Source organism: Malus domestica, chromosome 08 (assembly GCF_042453785.1).
Source record: "Malus domestica chromosome 08, GDT2T_hap1".
Classification (NCBI taxonomy): Eukaryota; Viridiplantae; Streptophyta; class Magnoliopsida; order Rosales; family Rosaceae; genus Malus; species Malus domestica.
Window position 1 is genome coordinate 5,346,009 of NC_091668.1, and position 17,601 is coordinate 5,363,609.

At 35.2% G+C, this 17,601-nt stretch overlaps 3 protein-coding genes across 4 annotated transcripts; 2 read left to right on the top strand and 1 right to left on the bottom strand.

Moving 5' to 3' along the window:
- Nucleotides 1-412: 412 nt before the first annotated feature.
- Nucleotides 413-1,994, top strand: LOC103410662 (transcription factor MYB1-like). Its single transcript, XM_008349341.4, has 3 exons — nucleotides 413-753; nucleotides 925-1,054; nucleotides 1,302-1,994. The coding sequence occupies exons 1-3, from the start codon at nucleotides 621-623 to the stop codon at nucleotides 1,780-1,782; spliced, it is 744 nt and encodes a 247-aa protein (XP_008347563.3). The 5' UTR covers nucleotides 413-620; the 3' UTR covers nucleotides 1,783-1,994.
- A 10,775-nt stretch (nucleotides 1,995-12,769) lies between these two features.
- LOC103440945 (transcription factor MYB8-like) lies at nucleotides 12,770-13,804 on the top strand. Its single transcript, XM_008379643.4, has 3 exons — nucleotides 12,770-12,999; nucleotides 13,083-13,212; nucleotides 13,297-13,804. Exons 1-3 carry the CDS (start codon nucleotides 12,867-12,869, stop codon nucleotides 13,802-13,804), a joined length of 771 nt encoding a protein of 256 aa, XP_008377865.3. The 5' UTR covers nucleotides 12,770-12,866.
- A 393-nt stretch (nucleotides 13,805-14,197) lies between these two features.
- Nucleotides 14,198-16,656, bottom strand: LOC103440903 (trihelix transcription factor GT-2-like). Of its 2 annotated transcripts, none has more exons than XM_008379600.4 (2): nucleotides 15,814-16,656; nucleotides 14,198-15,697 (listed from the first exon to the last, which is right to left on the bottom strand). In XM_008379600.4, exons 1-2 carry the CDS (start codon nucleotides 16,197-16,199, stop codon nucleotides 14,404-14,406), a joined length of 1,680 nt encoding a protein of 559 aa, XP_008377822.3. In that variant the 5' UTR covers nucleotides 16,200-16,656; the 3' UTR covers nucleotides 14,198-14,403. The 2 variants fall into 2 exon arrangements, with proteins under 2 accessions (XP_008377822.3, XP_008377823.3); XM_008379601.4 differs by having other exon boundaries at nucleotides 14,198-15,694; nucleotides 15,814-16,592.
- Nucleotides 16,657-17,601: the final 945 nt, after the last annotated feature.

The following is a 17,601-nucleotide window of genomic DNA, read 5'->3' on the forward strand; positions in this document are numbered from 1 at the left end:
TAAAAGCAGGTATTGGTAATTAGTATATGTGGTTCCAACAAACAGGTGGATCATTATGAGATTTAATTTAGATCTCTCACCAGGAGGATCCTCTCCCGATCCTTTTTATGAGGATCTTGAGATTCTTCAAATTGTATTCGTTCATCGTATATTGTGCAGTCATTTTTCCTCATGTACTATTTATATTTAATTTTAAATGATTTATGGTCACACGATGTACAATGAATGAACACAATTTGATGATTCTTAGGAGAGGAGCCTCATTCGATCTCTCTACCCTTCACTGTAAGTATACATGATGACACTGATTAAGATTCCAATTCTCTACATAAAATTATGCTGAATTTTGAAAAATATTGAACAGGTGGTCTCTGACAATGTGTAAAATATTGATATGGTTGGAAATAATGATATACAAATTAATAAAAATAATTCTTAGACTCTCTCCTATAAGAAAGAACACAACACGACGCAGCTGCCCCCACACAATAGGAAATAAATCTGTGATTGTCGCTAAAGACTAAAGGAGTTGCAAAAAACAAAGCCAAAGCAGAGACTCTGGTATAGAAAGGGACCGGAGGGGGTAAGCAGTTGCAGCAATAGTAGCTAGCTCCCCAGTTATGGGAAGAAATCCTTGTTGTTCCAAGGAAGGAGTGAAGAGAGGACCATGGACTGCTCTTGAAGACAAAATGCTTGCAGATTACATCCAAGCACACGGTGAAGGAAAATGGAGCAATGTTCCAAAACAAGCAGGTGAATATCCGAGTCGATGATGTCTTTCATTTCTATGTTGTATCAACAACTGTTGCCGTTTGTGAGATTTGAACCCATGCCGGGCTATGACTCTAAATTATCATTCTGATCGTAATCCTTTATTTCTATGATCCGTTAATTTATTTTGTTGAAATAAAAAACACGATGCAGGGCTGAAGAGATGTGGGAAGAGTTGTAGGCTGCGGTGGCTGAATTATCTGAGACCAAGCATCAAGCAAGGCGACATTACAAAAGATGAAGAAGACCTCATCATCAGACTCCACAAACTCTTAGGCAACAGGTCTTGTCTTGTCCTAATTGCTTCAACTCACAATTTTTCTTCTTCTTTTGAAATAGGTTAAATTAACAAAAAATAAATAAAAAAATCTCAATTGTTGAATTGATCAAATTTAATTATCAAAGACATACTACAAAACTGACAACTTCATGAATAGGAATTTAAAAATTGACCATTTCTACAAAAAAAAAAAAATCTTCTTCTTTCCTTTTACTAATTTAATTAGGGTTAAACTTTGTGATTGGTGTAGATGGTCTCTAATAGCAGGGAGAATTCCAGGGCGAACAAAAGATGAAATCGAGAATTACTGGCACAGTAATTTATGTAAGAAACAGCATGAGGATCATATATTATCATGTAGACCCTCCGCCTCCACTGAGATCGCAGACACAGTACAACAGTCAAAAGTTGAAGTGCAATTAGAAAATGACCCCAGTTGCAATAATAATTTTGCATTGGGGTCCTCCATGCTTTGTAATTTAACTGACATCATGGCAGAAGAGTCTGAAACAAGTAGTGGGTCATTACTGTCAGCATCAAAGTCGAGGGAAGAAGATCGTTCCAGCTGCTGGGAAAATATTTTGATGGAAGACTTCCACACGAGGGAGATGAGCCTCTCTGAGTTTCTGGATACTGACTTTACAAAGCTAAGCAATGTGTTTGGGTTTGGGATGTGTGATGTCATGAGTAATGAGGTGTTACTTGAAGGAGAATCTGGCTATGGATTCTGACGATGGATCTTAGATGCATGGCTGCTTAATTTCACTGACTTAGAGGAATAATGGATGATTATGTGCTAAATAACAAATATGTATTTGCCAAATGGCATTGTCGAAATCCTGTGTATTATATAGCACTGAATAAATTAGTTGCCTAGGGCTTTGCTTCAGACTTGTGCTATGCGCTTTAGAAAATAAAAAATGCAAGGAGTTTGTAGCTTCAAGTCTTTAAGAATATATTTCTTTGCATCCCGAGTGAAATTTTATTCGTCGCACAAAGTGATACTGTTTTTAAAACCACAATTTTCTCAATGTCTTTCTCTACTTTCTTACCTCTCCTCTCTTTCCCTCTCCCCAAATCTGATCCTCTCTCACACACTCATTCCTCTCACTTAATCTCTCTTCTATATCTCACTCTCACTCACTATCTCATCTCTCTTTCACTATCTCCTCTAACTCTCTCACACTCACTTCTCTCTCTCTTTCTCTCTCTCTCTCTCTCTCTCTCTCTCTCTCTCTCTCTTGCCAAAATGTATTTTCTCCCCAAATTTTAATTTTTTTTCATTACTATGTGTTTTTGGAGTTAATTAATTGGGTTTGGCGTGGGGTGGAGTTTGGGGTATGCCAATTTTAGGGGAGATTATGCCGATTTTTTGGTATTATTTTATCTTGTTTGTTGGTTATTTGGCCATGTTTGTTTTGTTCGTAGGGAATCATCGAGACTTTGACGGCGAAAGTTGAGGATTAGAACACTATCGGACCATATCTCCCGCCACTACCACCACAATAGACTTGTATTAGGATTTTATTATTGTACTTTGTTAATTTATATGTATATTTTATATATTGAATAATTTGATCACTATTTTTCATATGTAATTTTATTTGAATATATCAATTTAAATTAAAGTAATTAAAAATAAATAAAGTCACACAATTAAATTAAATTAAAAAAGTAGAAATTCGAAACATCTTGCGCTACCAAAAATTTCGTCGCACAAACAATTAATATAATTAAATTGAAATAAGAGAAATAATAAAACAAAAAGTCAAAAACCTTGAGCGACAAAATATTTTGTCGTGCAAACAATTAATTTCGTCACGCAATGTCTATTTAAAAGACTTAAAGCACTCTATAGATGAGTCTTTAACAATGGGAACTTTGAAAGTTGTGAAGACAGAGCCCTAACAAGTGAAGATAGATATGATATAGAAAGTCTATCTTCATCTGCTTTCTTCTCAAGTATGATGTATGATGAAAGAGTTATTAATAGCATTAAAGCAACCACAATGCGTGTGAATTGTGGAGAAGTGACTTAGCTATCCTTGAGATCATATGTCAACTTAAGAAGTTTGAAAAAAATAAAAAATAAAAAATAAAAGAATTGCTTCTAGAAAGAGAGAAAAAGTTATTTCTTACAACGGTATAGGCAAATTAAGGCCTATATTCGAAGGGAGTTAACATTCCTTGGCGGGGATTCTAGTGAGGCGTGAATGCCTAAGAAGATAGATAAAGTCTATCTTAGTTGTTCCTTACTTCTTAAAGTGGAAAATGTGATCGACATAATGATTACATTAAAAGAAACTACAATTATGAAAGAATTGTTGGGGTATGTTAAAAGTAATTTGCTAATTTAACGACATTCAAGATGTTAGGTATGGCAATGTTAGAGACCTTACAAATACCTTTAAATGTGGGAGAAGTCTACTTCCAAGTGTTAGCAAATTATTGAATACATCCTAACCTATGTTTCAAGGACTTAACATTGGAAAACAACTACTCTCATATGATATATAATTTTATAAGATGGATTGTGCACACCACCAAAGATAGTCAACCTAGTAGTGGATCCAATTATAAAAGGATTGACTAGAGAGTCAGTTGATCGTTGAGGGGAATGAATGCAATATAACCAATGAATCAGCCGGACGGAAACCTAACTTAGTTGATTGGAGATCCCATGGTCTAAGTTTAATAGGCAAACTAGTTGGGCATGATTCAAAGAAGTTAACACACTACATACCTCATTCCTATGGTGGAAGAAGTGTGTTGTCTGCAGAAGTTTTAGGGTGTATATTTATACTTAATGACAGTGATATCTTATAAATAAGAGGAGTAGAACAGACTATTCTTAATCAGTGGTCATCTATGTGAGAGTAAAAATGGGTCGCTTCTATGAGTATGAGATGACTAAATTCTCTAAAGCTTTTATGAATTCGGGATTTGTTCAGGACCAAAATGAACATAACCGTATGAAGCGTAATATATTAGGATTAGTGATGTGTGTTGCTTATTGTCTCGGTTTACTATTGCGGTGAATAGTTTAGGATCTTCCATATCCACTGTTTCACCAAGTAAATCCAATAAGTATTCATTAGGCTAGGTTCAAGTTCAAAATACATCTCTCTCGATGCATCCCTTGTCCACCTGTACTCTTAAATTTTTCCTGATTTTTCATTCATGTGGGGAATTGTTGGAAATTATATATTATAATATTAATTTATAATATTTAATTTTTGTATGAATGAAAAATAAGAGTAAAGTATTATAGTTGAAATCAAATTCATGAGTTGCATCTGTTAGTTGGAACTTGGGGCAACAGTCAAAATGTTTCAAAAGGGGTGGCTTGAGTTCTATATAAACTCAATTATTATACTCCTCTAAATAATCAAGAGAATAAGTGTAGAGTTTTCTCCAATGTCTTTTATTCTTTATGTATAGGCCTGGATAATAAACTGTATTATAATGTGATATTATAGTTATTCGATCCCTTAAAATGTTAAGAGAGTACCAATAATTGCTTGATCACTTATCTCTTTTGAATTAAGTTGAACTTACCCTCTAGCTCCTTATTGCATGATTTGGTTCAAAAACCTCAATCATGATTATGTGTGTTTATTGTACAAACAAATTCTGTTGTTTTATGTACTGCGTCTGTTTTCTGGTACATAATTGTGGATTGGATTAACTTTGTTGCTATTATTGTACTACAATTAGGGTTCCCATCCCGAAACCCTAACTAGAAAACAGCTTAGAACCATTGCGAGATCCATAGAGAGTTGTGTTCCTATTCCTAATGTTAAATAAAGTTAAAAAATCATACTACATCAGTCATCTCACAAAATAAATAACAATTTATATCAAATGTTTCCACTTCTAATTGTATTGAGGCATTTCCAGAAAAATTCCACACCTATTAATTGCACTAGTGTTTAAATTGGAACAGTATCAATATGATTAGTGTTGATCTCGGTTAATCTCTCTGAAATTTAACACCTAAACCCTAATTACAAAACAGCATAGTGGAACCAATGCTTGAGAGACAGTTATGAGCAGATTTTCAGAGAATGCAGTGGCTGAACTTGGACATTATTATAACTATAATTGTATCTCCAATGCTAAGAGAAAGATTGAGTTTGAGATCAAAATTTCTGCACCCAAAATGAGTGTGGCATCTCTATGACTCTAATCATTGATAAACATATTAATAAACTTAAACTTCGCTTAATTTATTATCAGAAACTTAATATATGTCAGTTTGTAATTGGGGTCATAGAAATGTCACATCCATTTTAAATGCAAAAGATTTGATCTCACTAAGTTTTATCGCTGTTAATTGTAATCCCTTATTTTATCAATAAAGTTATTTAAAGAGGAAAAAAAATATACCGTGCATGAATTCCAGGCAAATATTGAAATATAATAAAAATATATGATAGATTATAACCTTGGGTGTCCAACAACGATTTGAATTGTCACGCCCATATGCAGTGCCCAGAATTTCACGTAAACGAACAAGCCCTTTCAATGCACGTAGCTGTCGTAGCCCACCACAATCTATATGCAGGAATGGTGGCGGTGGAGGAGAGATTTTCAATATGAATCATATGTCATTATACAAATATAAAATATTTGTGTTAAAAATTAACTATTTTTCTCACCACTAGAACATTGGTGTACCATTCGTATTGCGAGCACACTGAAAAATTATTTTGGTAACACAACATGTAGAACAACTACATTTATATATCGTGGCTATTTTACATGAATGGGGATCTTCTCCGGATCCTCTTTGTGAGGATCACGAGAATCCTTCAATTATATTCGTTCATCGTATATCATGCGGCCAATTTTTGTCATGTACTATTTATATTTAATTTTAAATAAAAATATTTACATTAATGATTTCTCATTACACGATATACGATGAAAAATATGATTGGAGGATCTCCAGAATCCTTACAAAGAGGATCCGAAGAGGATCCTCATTCATTTTACATATGGGAGTAGTTAAGTGCGACACTGTAAGGATTTTTGTGGGATTTTGGGGTAAATGTGACATCGATTGTTACTAATTTATTATGTTATCATACGTAAATGTTAGTCAATATTATAACATAAGATTATAAAACGCCAATCATGTTGTTTGTTTATATATGAGGATGTCACATCCAAGATAGTTTTGTTATCCATTTTAGCCAACACAATAAATAAGGATTCAAGGACACAAAAATAGTTTTCTTTTCATTTAGACCCCGTCAATACTCCATATTTTATGAACAAATCGATTCATAAGAGGATTAATTTTAAAAATCTTGATTAAATACATTACTGATCAAATTAAATATTTTGAATTTTGAAAGCTTCATAAAATGCATATTTTATGAACAAATCAATTCATAACAAAAAGTATCCAAGGCAGTACAAATTTTGGTTAATCATACTTTCAAAGTAGTTATTCTTCTATGTTGATCAACGTGTGAACAAATCATTCCATATCAAAAAGTGTCAAACGTAGTACAGATATTGGCATGTTAGTCTTGTTGAGATGAAGCAAATTCGCACATTCTAATTGATAAAATTGAAAACAACTTCTCATTTTGCTAAGCGTAGTACAAATTCATGCCATTTAGCCAAAATCCAAGTAACATGGCCACTCTTCAGTCTGGCTATGTTTTATAACTATGAATATAATTGTATCGTTCTTGGTTTCAATAAAACCTTTGTCGTCGTCGCTGACGTCAGCGAGTGATAGCTAGAGAGCGAGAGATCAAGTCAAGAAACTGAGGAATTGTCCTCTATGTTTGAGTTCATTCGAGTAAGAGAGGAGAGAGAGGATAAAAAAAATAAAAAAAAAGAGGAGAGAGAGAGAGTAATTGTGTTTAGGAATACATGAACGGTTGAGATCAGTCTCTACCTCATCCAATGTCTCCTTTGTTTTGTAACATATAAAAAATATATTTTTCTTTTCAAGTTTGTTCGGTTCGGGGGTAGTCGGGTAGGGATCCAGATTTCGGGCCAAAAGTCTCAGCCCTACCATCCATTTAAGTTTTGTAGATGTGAATTAAACTAGCTGGTTGACTTTACGCTCTTATTTTCCATGCTTAAACCTAGGCATCTCTTATAGAATATACAAATTAAGGCATTTCACATCTTTTCTTTGTAATGTCCCAATAAAGGAATGTAATTATTCATCTTCGTAGAAAGATGTAAATGAAACATTTATACATTTTTTTATTGGAGATGTTCTCACTCTCTATAAATAATGATAATTTTAAACATCAAACTACCATAAAATGATAATGATTATTCCAACTAATCTAATACCAAGACAAATGAGATATCAATCATCCAATAAACTAATAAACCAAACCTCGGTTTTCTGAAACAAATGCGACAAGAAACAAATAAAAGTTGTGCTGGATTTGGATCTAAAACACACACTAAATTGGGGTCCTCACAGTCTCATAGCAAGAACAAAACTATTTGGAAATTTGTGCTCGTTTGGAAGTAGGGAATAACGCCCTTTCATCTCAGCCACAAAACCGACCAACTTTCATTGTTTTCTAGCCATTTCTTTCACCGTTTGACACAAAATTGTTTTGGTTCCAGGCTTTCAGCTGCAGAATTGTTCGTCTGAATTACAAAAGGTCTGTGCATTTCACTCTGATTTTTACTTTCGTCCCATTAATTTATTTTGTTACACTTTCGTCCTTGTCGTTTTTATTATTTTTATGTTTTTTAAGTTAGGAGCGTTACACCGGTCATCAAATACGACAAACTTCCAGGGTTGTCCAAGTGAGAAGATTGATCGCGTGAAAATGTTAGTGGGTCATGTTAAATACAAGTTTTAAGATAGAAACAAAGCACATGCAAAAAAATCAATTTGTTCATGGAGGCATTTCTTTAAACATGGTGTGTACATGTCAGCAGATAACTATCGGGGACCTGGTCTTCCAATTGCTTTGAGTGGGGGGAAAGAGACTAGCAGCCGCGGTCCGAATCCTAGTGTGTAGCCTAACTCGCTTAATTTTTTATAACATGTATTATGTTTGAGATCAAATTTTTTACACCTAAAATGGGCATGGCCTATCTGTGACTCCAATCATTGACTCGCTTAATTTTTTTATAACATATTAATAAACTTAACTTTGCTTAATTTATTGACAAAAAACTTAATATGTGTCAGTTTATAATTGGAGTCATAGAGAAACCACACTTATTTTAAGTCCAAAAAATTTGATCTCATTAAGTTTTAAGGAAAACTAATGAAAAGTGCTTGAAAACTTTGAGTTTTAATGATAAGGACAAAATAAAAGGTAAAGTGAATAGTACCAGGATTGACTTTTTAGTGTAAAAATGTGGTTTTTCGTTAAAGTGAACAGTACCGGATGCTTTTCGTTAAAGTTCCCTAAGTTTTATCCCTGTAATTGTAATCTCTTATTTTATCAATAAAGTTATTTAAAGAGGAAAAAATATATACCGTGCATGAATTCCATGCAAATATTGAAATTATAATAAAAATATGATAGATTATAACCTTGGGTGTCCAACAATGGAAAGAGACTCTCTCCGGATCTCTTCCACTAAATTCACCCCATCAATCAATCCGGATCCTTTAAATTTGATTCAACGGTTAAAGTTATTATAATTTTTAAAGGGAACCCCTATTTTTAACCGTTGGATCAAATTTCAAGGGTTCGAATTGATTGATGGGGTGAATTTGGTAAAAGTGATCCGGAGAGGATCCCTTTCCTCCAACAATGATATGAATTGTCACGCCCATACAGGCAGAGATGCAGTGCCTAGAGTTTCACTTAAACGAACAAGCCCTTTCATTGCACGTAGCTATCCTCGCCCACCACAATCTATGTTGGAGTGGTGGCGGTGGAGGAGAGATTTTCAACATGATTGTAGCACGCATAATATATTACATGTTATTATATAAATATAAATATTTGTTTTAAAGACTTAATGAATTTTCTCATCATTATAATACTAGTGAATCAGGTGTACCATCTGTGTTTTAAGCACAATAAAAAAAAAATTGGTAACACAGCATGAGTGCCTAGAGTTTCACGTAAACGAACAAGCCCTTTCAGGGCACATATAGCTGTCCTTGCCCGCCACAATCTACGTTAGAGTGGTGGAGATGGAGGAGGGATTTTCAACATAATTGTAACACGCATAATATATTACGTGTTATTATATAAATATAAATATTTGTATTAAAGACTTAATCATTTTTCTCGCCATTATAATACTAATGAATCAGATGTACCATTCGTGTTTTAAGCACAATAAAAAACTGTTATGGTAACACAACATGTAGAACGACTACAATTATACATCGCTGCTATTTTACATGTGGGAGTAGTTAAGTGCAATTTGACGACACATTGCAAGGATTTTTGTGGAAGATATTTTGGGGGGAATTGGATCCTCTCTAAGGCAAGGCCTCGAGATCTTGCTGACCGAACGATACGGACCATTAGAATTTTGATCTAACGATTACAAATAGGAGGGTTCATCTAAAAATTATAATAATTGTAACCGTTTGATTAAAATCCAACGGACTGTGCTTTTGCCTCGAAGAGGATTCAATTCCATTTTGGGGTAAACGTGACATCGATTGGTAGTAATTTATTATGTTATATCATACGTAGATGTTTATCAATATTATAACTTAAGATTATAAAAAGGCAATCATACGTAAATGTTTATCAATATAACGACGTCACATCCAAGATAAATTTGTTATTCTTTCTTGCCAACACAATAATATGGATTCAAGAACACAAAAATAGTTTTTTTTAATTTATTTTTTATCTTAGACAACACTCCTTATTTTCTAAACAAATCGATTCATAAGAGGAATACTTTTAAAAATCTTGATTAATACATTACTGATCAAATTAAACATTTTGAATTTTGAAAGCTTCATAAAATGCATATTTTATGAACAAATCGATTCATAACAAAAAGTGTCGAAGGTAGTACAAATTTTGGTTAATCATGCTTTCAAAGTAGTTATTCTTCTATGTTAATCAACGTGTAAACAAATCATCCATAACAAAAAGTGTCAAACGTAGTACAAATATTTGCATGTTAGTCTTGTTGAGATGATGCAATGTGATTCACATGCTAATTGATACTTGAAAACAACTTCTCGTTTTGCCAAGCGTAGTACAAATTCATGCCATTTAGCCAAAATCCAAGTAACATGGCCACTCTTCAGTCTAACTGTGTTTTATAACTATGAATATAATCGTATCGTTCTTGGTTTCGATGAAACCTTTGTCATCGTCGCTGGCATTAGCGAGTGAGAGTTAGAGAGAGCGAGAGATCAAGTCGAGAAACTGAGGACTTATCCTCTGTGTTTGAGTTTATTCGAGTAAGAGAGGAGAGAGAGGATCAAAAAAAAAAAAAAAAAAAGAGAGGAGAGAGAGTAATTGTGTTTGGGGATACATGAACTGTTGAGATCAAGTCTCTACCTCATCCAATGTCTCTTTTGTTTTGTAACATATAAAAAATATATTTTTCTTTTCAGGTTTGTTCGGTTCGAGGGTAGTCAGGTAGGGATCCGGATTTCGGGTCAAAAATCTCAGCCCTACCATCTATTTAAGTTTTGTAGACGTGAATTAAGCTAGCTGATCAGGTGTTGACTTTACATTCTCGTTCTTCAAGTTTAAACCTAAGCATCTCTTATATAATATGAAAAATAGGGCATTTCACATCTTTTCTTTGTAATTTCCCGATAAAGGAACCTAAATTATTAATCTTTGTAGAAATATGTAAATGAAAACATTTATATATTTTCCTATTGGAGATATTCTCACTCTATAAATTATGAGATAATTGTAAACATCAAACTACCGTAAAATGATAATAATTGTTCCAACTAATCTAATACCAAGACAAGTGAGGAATCAATCATCCAATAAACTAATAAACCAAACCTCGGTTTTCTGAAACAAATGCAACAAGAAACAAATAAAATTGTGCTGGATTTGGATCTAAAACACACACTAAATCGGGGTCTCCTCACAGTCTCAGAGCAAGAACAAAAGTATTTGGAAATTTGTGCTCGTTTGCAAGTAGGGAATAAAGCCCTTTCATCTCAACCACAAAGCCGACCAACTTTCATTGTTTTCTAGCCATATCTATCACCGTTTGACACAGTAAAATTAAAAACAAATTGTTTTGTTTCCAGGCTTTCAGCTGCATAATTGTTCGTCTGAATTACAAAAGGTCTGTGCATTTCACCCTGACTTTTACTTTCGTCCCATTAATTTATTTTGTTACACTTTCGTCCTTGTCGTTTTTATTATTTTTATGTTTTTTAAGTTAGGAGCGTTACACCGGTTATCAAATACGACAAACTTCCAGGGTTGTCCAAGTGAGAAGATTGATTGCGTGAAAATGTTAGTGGGTCACAATGTTAAATACAAGTTTTAAGATATAGAAACAAAGCACACGCAAAAAAAAATCAATTTGTTCATTGAGGCATTTCGTGAAGTATGGTGTGCACATGTCAACAGATACCTACACATGCCAAAACAATATGATGAGTGATACAGAGAGAATTTGTTTGAGTGTTGTTGATGCAATTGTCGAGATACGCCTAGCAGGTTTTACATTAAACATTTGATAGACACAAAAGGAACCCACACCAAACCTTTGGAAATTCCTAAGAAGACCTCACATGTATATTTGTTAGACTCCGTGTAGTCTTGGGATCACTTTGATTTGAATGTCCATCCGCCTCTAAATGTGGAAATCAACTTAGTTGACGAATTGGACGGAAAATGAAAACAAAACTCAAATGCAACCAAAAAGAACTACAAGGACGAAATTGAAAATCCGAGTACAAGGACTTCCAGTGCAATTTAACCTAATTGTTAAACCAACATCCAAAAATCAGATTCAATGCTAATTATAGTTGTTAATTATGCAACTACCCAGATATAATATGCTGATTCCCTACCTGCCTTCCAAGTTCCAAGTTCCAATTACATTTCATTGGCGATATTCCCCCCAATGGAGGACCAGAGAATCAAAATCTAGCCGGCCCTAATTTGTTTTGTAGCTTCATAAAGTGGCATTGCGGGTGCAATTGACAACTAATTAAGGTAATTAACAATACAACCAAGTTCTATGATATCATTAACTAGTGATTAGTTAAGCAAAATCCGTACCTGTCATAACCTAGGTAACACATCACTCCAACTGAAAAACCACCACCATATCAATAGTTTTGCAATTGATCACAGCTTCCCTCTTTTCGGTCGGAGCGGGCGGCCTAGAAGAAAATTTGGACACAAACAAACACTGCTCGGTACTTTTAGCGTTAAAAAGTCATTCATGTTCATCCGCTCATCACAAGTTAATACATGAGAGATTTTTGCACCTCCCCTTTGACCTCATACATTTCCCCTTTTTCTTTTTAACCGTTGGATTGAACACATCATTTCACACACGAAAACTAAAAAATCTGATACCATTTTTTCTGTCGGTTCAATTCTTTAATTTTGATCCTAACCAATCTGTTAAAAAGTTGATTAACAAATTATTCACAAATTTTTAAGTCTTCATATAATAATATTGGATTAAACAACTAAACCAACATATTTCAAAGTCTTCTTATATTAATATTAGATTAAACAACAAACCAACAGATTTCTATGTCTTCTTATAATAATATTGGACTAAACAACAGAACCTTGTATATAAAATCGTTCACTTCCAAAGACAATGGCGCGATAACGTGCAGTTCTGAAAGAAAAGAGGAGAGACAGAATCAAGTGAGTCAGAAATGGGAAGAAGCTCCCGTTGTGAGAAGGATGGACTGCGCAGAGGAGCTTGGACTGATGCTGAAGACCAAATTCTGCTCGATTATGTCAGAGAGCACGGCGAAGGGAGATGGGAGAAACTATCGAGGGAAGCAGGTGAGTTGGCTTCGATTCTACGTACGAGCTTCTTCTTAGTTACAACGCATGAATGTTTATGAAATATGCATTATTCGGTGCAGGTCTGAAGAGATGTGGGAAGAGTTGTAGGCTTAGGTGGTTGAATTATCTGAGGCCTGATATCAAGAGAGGCAACATTACACAAGAAGAAGAAGACCTGATCGTCAGACTCCACAAACTATTAGGCAACAGGTACTTATTGTTACGTAAACCTTGTAAGCTTCGTTAAGTAGTATGTCCTAGTTATGGGTGTTTCATAGTTCTCGGTACATGTAGATGGTCATTGATAGCTGGAAGGCTTCCAGGTCGTACAGACAATGAGATCAAGAACTACTGGAACTCTATCTTAAGGAAGAACGCACAAGAAAACCAATCAGAAAGGTCTAGAAATAAGAGGAAAACCACCGAAGACTTGGCTGCAGAGGCTGCGTCATCAGTAGAGACCGATTCGCATTTTTCCAAAGAAGAAGTCAGACCAACAAACAATGGAATTGAAGAAAAGAATACAGAAGCAGAATCAGATTGCCATAATGGATTCTTACGTAAAACTAGTGACAGTGATATGCCGCGGAACTTCATAACGGATCTCAATGAAGGGCAACTTAGCATATCTGAGTTTCTCCATACTGACTTTACAAAGCTTTGTGAACTGAATATGAAGATTGTTGATTGCATGAATAGCTGTAGAAATGGGTCATTAATGTCAACCCCAACCACCGAAGCTCCTTTGCATTTGGAGGAGTTGCTAAATGATTGGGAAGCTTACGACTTTTATCTGCCCTGAAGTTTCTTTGGGTTCTTGATTCTTTTCCTTTGAGTGTCGATATCAACTAAAATGGCCTAGTATGTTTGCTTACCATGCATCCTTCATCCAATATTTCCCATGTATGGCAAATATCATTTGTGTTTGGTGGTACAAAGGGCAAATTTTCCTAGGCTTTCTTGGTTTAGTTTCTAAACTATACGTCCTTTTTCCGGGAGATAGCTTACAGGATAGGTCTTTTGGGTTTTGCCGTAAATGGAACGCTCTTTTTAGTATTTACTGATTTTGTAAACAGAGAGATCGTTGTGGTTACTTGTCATTTTCATTGCACAATGACCTAATTAAAGCTAAAATGAGTAAATATATACATGAACACGAATTATTAGTTCGATGCATAAGTAGACATAACCAACATTTTCCAATATTAATCAATATGTTATATCCAAAAAGGAAAATTTAATTCAACTTCAAACTCTGTCAGCAACAAACACTACTAAAAAAATGCTTGAAACTCAAGCAAATAGCCAAAAACACATCAAAATTCCAAGGCTAACAAAAGAACTACAGCCTATGATTAAGTGGCGTACCTTCCTAGTTCAGTCCGATGGCTATGCTCTACCTTATTCATCAGAATCATCACCATCCGTGTCTTCTCTTTCATCCATGTTTTCGTCATCCTCATCGTTTTCCTTCTCCTTCCTAGATTCTCCTTGCATATGTTCTACTTTACCATCACCAATGCCATTGAAATCCAACCTACTCAAACCCATTTCGGAGCTTTCAAAATTCCCATTTGGCAGATTATGAGTAACTCCCGTCTCTCTTCCTGCAATAAAGGCTTCTAAAAGCTCCGAATAACCTTGCCTTTGAATGCTAACATCCATGCTAACCGAAGACGAAGATGACGGGACGGTCGGTGTTTTTGAGTACAGCTGACCCAATTGACTAAAATAAGAACAAGTTTTCGACTGAAGAGGACGCTTTTTCGCAGCGTCTTTGGTTTTCCTAAAGTACTTGTTGATGTTCTCCCACTTTTGCTTGCACCTTCTGGCACTTTTCTGATAGCCCATTGAAGCCATTAAAGCACTCACCTCTTCCCAAACATGCCCTTTTGACCCCTGTTCCGCAAATTTCGACTCTACACTACTGCGCACTAGAATCAAAGCCTCGACTTCATTTTGAGGCCATCTGCTATTTGTGTGTTCAGCTTTGGAGGGTGTCAATTCCTCTGCGGTTTCAGGCTCGCTTAAATTATCGGGCTGCAACAACAATGGGGTTTTCCTAGGAGGAAGGTTGACTCTTTGGCCAGTGATTTTCTCAATGTATGAAACAATGAGAGCTTCTCTGCTTGAAGCTATCGCCTGCTCATGGAGTTTGGCAATGGCTTCTCTCTTATGGTTCTCCTCCGCTTGACATCTCCATGCTTCTTCTCTCTCCCTTCTCTCTTTTTCCATTTTTTCAATCACTTCCAAATACTTCTTATGAAGATTCTCTTGGTGATCCACAACCTGCTTCACCAAGTTCTCAAAAAACCTAGTCATTGAACTTAATTGCTCCTTCATTTTCCTCTTCCTCTTCCTCTTCTGAATCTTCGTCACCGACACCTCTTCTCCAATGGAGTCTTCCGATCTGTTATCCACCCTAAATGTATCAGCTGGAGCAGCATTGAGGCCATTAGAATCACCAAAAACCACAGGAAATCCCACATTTTTCGGGCAGTTTTCGCCGGTGAGAGCAGAGCCAGAGCCAGTTTGATTCTGGTTACCCTCCCCCATCTTTGCAAGGTTATAGATTGCTTCAAGCTCACCATAAAGCCTGTGTTTTTCCTCCAAGTCTCTGCATCTCTCCCCTTCTTCCTGCCTCTGCCTGTTGTTTGTTGTGTCGGGGACTACCGTGTCAAGAGGCTTCCAACTGCTGCATTAACACAAACACGTGGGGGGTAAAAACAAGGTCAGCATGAAAAACAGAGAGAACACAGAACAAGTACAACAAAAAAGCACGTAAATTTCTGCAATATCAACAAAATTTACCACATGGGTTCTCTTATAATCCCATAATATTCTTGGGTTTGCCAATTTTTGAATCCTAAGTTATGTGGTCCAGTGTTTTCACTGAGACCAAGCTTGAAACTTAGAGGGCTCGGCTGCCATGGCAGCCTGCTTTCTTCCTGCTGTTCTTCCTGCTGCTGCTGCAGCAATGCTTGGAACTGGAGATGATTCTGTCGTTGAAACAGGTCGTGGGTAATCGGAATCGGTTGAGCTATTTGACTGAGATGACTAAACGGCTGCTGCTGATGAAACTGTTGAAGGAAATGGTTCTGGTTTTGCTTCTGAGGATTGAAGATTGGTAAAACTGATGAACTAGAATCCATGAATTGTTGGTTACCAATCTCTGCTGTTTCAAAATTCGACTGCATATCTTTTTTTCTCCAAATCGAAAACAGAAAATAAAAATGTTTTTGTCGCTGTAAATTTGAAATATTTGCAGCAGGGGAAAGTAGGGTTCTTCTTCTTCTTCTTCTTCTTATTGGAAAAACAAATCTTAACAGAAAGATCTTTTGAAAGGTTCAGAGAGTGAGAGTAGGGAAGGATAAGATTGTGGAGCTCCGAGAGTTCGTCTAGTCATATTATCGTTCTTTGTTTCTTTTTTCGAAATATTTGTTTTGGAATTTGACAATGTTCTTTTGGGTTGTTTGAACAAAATAGCTATTTTGATTTGCTTTATATAAATTTATATAAATTAATATAAATAGGAAAGAAACTAACAACATTGTCGATGTTTTTGTTAACAATGTGATGAAAGAATTCTCCGGTTTAGTTTCTTCGGCACGCGTTTGGCATGCACAGAATGTTTGTTCTGACAATAGTAAAGTTACGCTCATCGCTAACGATCACTTTAAATCAAGTCATTATGCATCACCTGACTTTTTAAACACTGTTTGACACATGTTCGTCATGCGTTGAATGCTATTTGTTGCTCAATTAGACATTTGAACACATCTTTATCGTCAAATTTAAATCAAGTTAGGCATATGTTGTAGCACGTTTCCTGACTTTTAAATACTTAGAAGGCTATATGTGACTCAATTAACCCCATTAGATTCTTTGTCGCCAATTTTGAATCCAGTCCGTATGTGTTATGGCACTATCTGTGAGTAGAGCAATTATCTTCAACCAACTGCATTTCGAATTTTTTTTTATAATTCAATAAAAATATAAATCATGAAATGTTCTCCGGAGGAAATTTGCTTCTTGAAGAGAGATCATTCTTGGATTTCTTCCTCCTAATCCACCAAGGACGGAGATCCGGACCGTTAAAATTTGATCAAACAGCTAAAGTTATTATTTTTAAAGTGGGTCCCTATTTGTAGCCGTTAGATCAAATTTCAATGCTCGGATTCTTGGACTTGGTTCGTTAGGATTAGGAGATGATCCATTTCTTTTGTTCCTCGATACTCCTGATGGATGACATAGTCACGTAGCAACACGTGCGATGGTAGTAAAGAGCTGAAAGGGAAGAGTAATGTTATTCATATCATGTTTTTATATCATATTTCTATATCATCTTAGGTGACATTTGATGTGGACAGCCATATCATTTGAAAAATTTGCAAAACCCAAGGAAATGAAGAAGAAAGACTCATCGTATACCATAATCATCATTTAATTAACTAGTTTTTCTTAATTATTAGTTTATTAAATAATGAACTAAATTTAAAAATCTAATTAATTCAAATGATGTGGCTGTCCACATCAAATGCCACTTAAGGTGGTATGAAAATATGGTACAAAAACATGATATAAATAGCATTACTCGAA

Bases quoted from the DNA above. Each gene is read 5' to 3' on its own strand.
- LOC103410662 (XM_008349341.4), top strand. From the start codon at position 621: ATGGGAAGAAATCCTTGTTGTTCCAAGGAAGGAGTGAAGAGAGGACCA. The intron at 754-924 runs GTGAATATCCGA...AACACGATGCAG, and splicing joins CAATGTTCCAAAACAAGCAG to GGCTGAAGAGATGTGGGAAG. The intron at 1,055-1,301 runs GTCTTGTCTTGT...TGATTGGTGTAG, and splicing joins CACAAACTCTTAGGCAACAG to ATGGTCTCTAATAGCAGGGA.
- LOC103440903 (XM_008379600.4), bottom strand. From the start codon at position 16,199: ATGCAGTCGAATTTTGAAACAGCAGAGATTGGTAACCAACAATTCATG. The intron at 15,698-15,813 runs GTAAATTTTGTT...GTGTTAATGCAG, and splicing joins ATTATAAGAGAACCCATGTG to CAGTTGGAAGCCTCTTGACA.
- LOC103440945 (XM_008379643.4), top strand. From the start codon at position 12,867: ATGGGAAGAAGCTCCCGTTGTGAGAAGGATGGACTGCGCAGAGGAGCT. The intron at 13,000-13,082 runs GTGAGTTGGCTT...TATTCGGTGCAG, and splicing joins GAAACTATCGAGGGAAGCAG to GTCTGAAGAGATGTGGGAAG. The intron at 13,213-13,296 runs GTACTTATTGTT...CGGTACATGTAG, and splicing joins CACAAACTATTAGGCAACAG to ATGGTCATTGATAGCTGGAA.